Below are 5032 nucleotides of genomic sequence, written 5' to 3'. Positions count from 1 at the left end.
TGTCCCTTCTTGCTTCAGCTGTTCTTCGTCACACTAAGTCTCCTTCCACAAATTGCCTTGGCTTGACCTTAGTGTTATATCATCGTGCTATTAGTCTTTTCTGTGCTTCTACCCGAACGACCGCCATCTCTCTCCTTTTGGATAAGACATCAAGATTACTTCTTAGAGACTCCTCATTGTGGTGCATGTCTGTGGCTTGTCTCCTTAACGCGTCACCTCCTACTTCAACTGGTAACATAGCATCTGTTCCATAAGTGAGGTTGAACGGTGAATCCCCTGTAACACTATGAGAAGAACATCGATATCCCCATAGCACTTGTTGAAGTTCGTCCACCCAGGCCCTCTTTGTGTCCCCCAGCTTTTTCTTCAATTCTTGTAGTATAATTTTGTTCATGGCTTCGGCTTGACCGTTCGTCTACGGGTGTTCCACCGAACTTGTTAAGGGGGTAATTCCTAACTCCTTATAAAACTCGACAAGCTTCCTATCTACAAATTGTCGTCCGTTATCTGTGATAATGAATTTTGGTATACCGAACCTGCAAATCAATTTCCACACAAACTTCAGTACTTGTGCCGCCGTTATCCTGGCTAAAGGTTCTGCTTCCATCTACTTGGTGAAGTAATCAACTGTTAGTAAGAGAAATTTTAGTTGCGCTCGGCCGGTCGGGAATGGTCCCACTATATCCATTCCCCACTGAGCAAAAGGCCAAGGAGAAACTAAATCGGACAACTCCGTGGCCGGTTCATGAATTATGTTCGCATATTTCTGACAGGTAAGGCATCTTTGAACGAAAGTTTGGCAATCTTTTTCCATTGTCGTCCAATAAAATCCAACCCTTAGAGCTCAGGCCCTGAGTGACCGGCCGCCACTGTGCCTACCACATATCCCTTCATGCAGTGCTCTCATAACGTACTATGACTCCTTCTTTGATAAACATTTCAACATTGGGGTCACGTACCCCCTTCGATACAATTCTTCCCCCATCAGAACATATCTGGAGATTTGTTTGGCTTCGTCAGAGCGAAGGGCAACGCCTTCCTCTTGTTTTTTAATAAGGAGCATAATCTCTCTCCTCCAGTCATCCCGCTCGGCCATGCAGCTGATGTGTAAGCATTCAATTGTGGGCTTGAATATAATTTGTCGGATCAGGGAAGTTAATTGCCCCTTTTCTTTACCGGACGTTAGTTTGGATAATCTATCTGCCCTCACGTTTTCTTCCCTCGAGATATACTTCAACTCTACGGATTTAAACTGAGTGATCAACTGTGAAGCCTTGTGAAAATATTGTAACAGCTGTTCATCTTTGACTTGGAAAGTTCCATTCATATGCCCCTCGACCAACTGTGAATCCGTTTTACACTATAGGAATTCTATCCCCAAGTCATTTGCTAACTCCAACCCCACTATTAAAGCTTCGTATTCTGCTTGATTATTGCTAACCTTGAACCGGAAAATCAAAGCCTGCTCTATCATTATATTGTTCGGTCCTTCTAAGACTATTCCTGCTCCTCCACCTTGCTGGCCGAACGATCCATCCACGAAGAGCGTCCACGGGTGGCTAATTTGATCCTCCTTGGGTAACTCTGCCACAAAATCTGCCAAGTGCTGTCCTTTGACCGACCCTCTGGGTTCGTATTTCAAATCATACTCGGAGAGTTCTACCGACCACCCAATCATTCTTCTTGCCAGATCGAGCTTTCTTAGGATTTTGGAGATAGGGTAATCTGTTCGAACCACCACTTGATTTCCCTGCAAGTAAGGTCTAAGCCTCTGAGTGGCATTTAACAAAGCTAAGACGACCTTCTCCAGATGTTGATACCTTGTTTCTGCCTCCTTCAAGCTTCTGCTAACAAAGTATATCGACCTAAACTCTGGAGTTTCCTGTACTAAGGCCGCACTAATTGCTTCTTCACCGACCACCAAAAACAGCTGTAACTTATAGCCGTAGTCCGGTCGTCTCATTACTGGTGGGTTGGATAGAATGTGCTTCACCTATGCAAATGCCACCTCACACTGTTCGTTCCACCCCCCTTGCACACCTTTCCTCATTATTGTGAAAATTGGCTTAATACGTTAGGCCAACTTGGGTATAAATCGGGACAACGACATTAATCGTCCCACCAACCTTTGTACCTCCTTAAGACTGTTCGGGCTTCTCATCTCTAGAATTGCTTGGCATTTGTCAGGATTAGCTTCAATCCCTCACGAAGTCAGCATAAATCCTAGAAATTTTCCTGCTGAAACCCCAAAAGTACACTTTAGGGGGTTGAGCCTCATTTCGAACTTTCTTACTTGTGCCAAAACTTATTCCAAGTTCTGCATATGCTCTTCCACCGACCGTCTTCGTATAACCATATCATCAACGTACACCTCCATGCAATGTCCTATCTGCTTCTGGAATACCTTATCCATTAGTCGTTGATAAGTCGCCCCTACGTTCTTTAGACCGAACGACATTACATAGTAGCAATAATTGGACCGCTCTGTTATGAACGCCGTTTTCTCCCTATCTGGCTGATACATCGGGATTTGATTATACCCTGAGTATGCATCCAAAAGTTTAAAATCTCATATCCAGAGACCCCATCGACAAGACCATCGATACTTGGAAGAGGGTAGGTGTCTTTTGGACATGCTTTGTTCAGGTCAGTAAAATCGATACACATTCTCCATTTCCCATTAGACATTTTTACCATCACCACATTGGATAACCACGTGATATACTTTACCTCCCGAATAAAACCTGCGTCTAATAACTTCCCCACCTCTTCATCCACTGTTCTCCACTTTTCCTCACCTAACCTCCGTTTCTTCTAGGTCACCGGCCGGGCATCTTTAAATAACGATAGCTTGTGAGATATTACATCAGGGTGAATGCCTGGCATATCCGCAGCTGTCCATGTAAACAAGTCTTTATTCTGCAATAGTATTCCCCCTATCGCCTCGGCCTGATCCGTAGTCAGGTTACTACCTAACATGGTGGACTGTCCTTCTTTTTCTCCAATGACGAACGGGCGCACCTCGCCCATTGGTTTTACTCGTTCTTCCAGGGGTGATCTGGGATCTAACTCCATCATAGTTACCTCCGATTTATTATGCAACAAATCAGATGCCCTCGGCTTCACCTTCAAACCCACTGCATAACACTCTCGAGCCATCTTTTGGTCAGCCCGAACGGTATGAACTACACCATCATCCGTTGGATACTTCAGTGTTAAGTGAGGGGTTGAAACGATAGCCCCAAAAACATTCAAGCATGGTCTTCCCAAAAGAACATTGTATGAGGTCTCTGCTTCTACCAACAAAAAACGAACCTTAATTTCTTTAGCATTTCTATTCGTGCCCAAGTTAGTTCTCAAATCCACATACCCCCTAGTGTCCACCCTTTCTCCCGCAAACCCTACTATTTGCTCATTAAAGGGCATAATAGCGTTTTTCGAAATCTCCATTCGTCTAAATGTCTTCCAATATAAAATATTCGTCGAGCTTCCCTGATCTATCAGACCCTTTCCAACCTGGTATCGAGCAATCATGGCTGTTACAACCATCAGATCATCTTGCTCCAGATCGGGCACATGGAAGTCTTGATCAGAAAAAGTGATGGGGGCATGGATCTTTTCAGTTCCCCCGCACGACTGATGCTATGCAGGTTTCTTAAATGTCTCTTCCTGGCAGCTGAGGTTGAACCACCTCCTGCGAATCCTCCTAAAATCGTACTAATGATGCCCCTGACCGTGTGGTCTTGACTTCTGCTCCTGCTTCGATCACGCCGCTGGTGATAATTTCTCTTAGGGGGGTCTTGTCGCGGATTAGGTCGTCCTGTTCCGCTCAAAGAACCTTCCCTTTGGCGTTGGACAAACCTCTGTAAATGCCCCGCTTGGACCAAAGTCTCCAATTTGTCTTTTAAAGTGATACAATCTTTCGTTGTATGTCCCCTATTCTGATGATATCGACAGTATTTACTCTCATCAGCGCCCAATGGGGTTGATGCTCGGGTTACGGTCATTAAGTCTGCTCTTAAAGCCTCCTTCAGTACCCTGACTCGAGGGGCGTTCAAGGGGGTATGATGAACATATTGTTGAGTTCTAGTTTGATCTCCACTTCGGTGACCAGCTCTTCTATCATTTCTCCTAAAAGACAGTCTAACACCCCTCTCTCTGTTCGTTCTGACCGGTGGCTCCACCTCTTCTCTTCCCCTTTGATGAGCTCTTCCTTTTCCGATTCGGATAAAACTCGCTAGCCTGTTTTGCATCTCATCCATATTCTGAGGCTCTTCCGCATGCAGATAATCAAAAAATGGTCCAGGTCTTAACGCTGTCGTCAGTGCACTCACAATCAATCTTTGATCTGCATTCCTTACTTGTCTGACGGTACGGTTGAACTGATCCATGAACGTTTTAAGGGGTTCCTCTCTCCCCTGTCTTATCCTCACTAATGCAGTGTACGTTACTCCTGGAGTCTTGCTTGATGCGTATTGTTGGCTGAACATTTGCCTCAATGTGGCAAAACCATCAATCGTTCCCGGTGGTAGCGAATGGAACCAATCCAACGCCTCCTCTTTTAGTGACAAAGAGAAAACCCGACACCACACTAGCTCGTCCGACGAATATACAACCATAGCTTCCACAAATGAATGAAGATGCTTAACTGGGTCAGACGAACCTCCATATTTGTCCATTGGGGGTAACATCTTATTTTCTGGGATAATCGCCCTCAAAACCTGTGGTGTAAAAGGGTGAAGTCCTTCAGCTTGATCATTCAGTACAAGATTTCGTTCTCCCAGTTCGTTCTGTCTCTCCCCGTCATTGTGATTCATATCATCAAAATTATCCAGATCTTCACGTCGTCCTCGACCCCTACCTCGACTCCTACCTCTTTCTCCTCGCCCTCTCCCATGCCCATTCGCTCCCCCCCTCCCCCGTGCACCGTGGGCTGGGTTTTGATCTCCACTGACCCTAGTCCCTGGGTCAACTGATTACCCTCGTCGTCGCTGTCCGAGTTAATAGTCTCAACATTCACCGACTGAATAGA

At 45.4% G+C, this 5032-nt stretch overlaps 1 protein-coding gene across 1 annotated transcript; it reads right to left on the bottom strand.

The window, feature by feature from the left end:
- Window positions 1–3548: 3548 nt before the first annotated feature.
- Window positions 3549–4817, bottom strand: LOC106759667. Its single transcript, XM_014642961.1, has one exon. The coding sequence runs from the start codon at window positions 4815–4817 to the stop codon at window positions 3549–3551; it is 1269 nt and encodes a 422-aa protein (XP_014498447.1).
- Window positions 4818–5032: the final 215 nt, after the last annotated feature.

This window comes from Vigna radiata, chromosome 1, assembly GCF_000741045.1.
Source record: "Vigna radiata var. radiata cultivar VC1973A chromosome 1, Vradiata_ver6, whole genome shotgun sequence".
In the NCBI taxonomy this organism is placed as follows: Eukaryota; Viridiplantae; Streptophyta; class Magnoliopsida; order Fabales; family Fabaceae; genus Vigna; species Vigna radiata.
This window is presented reverse-complemented; position numbering and strand designations above follow the sequence as displayed.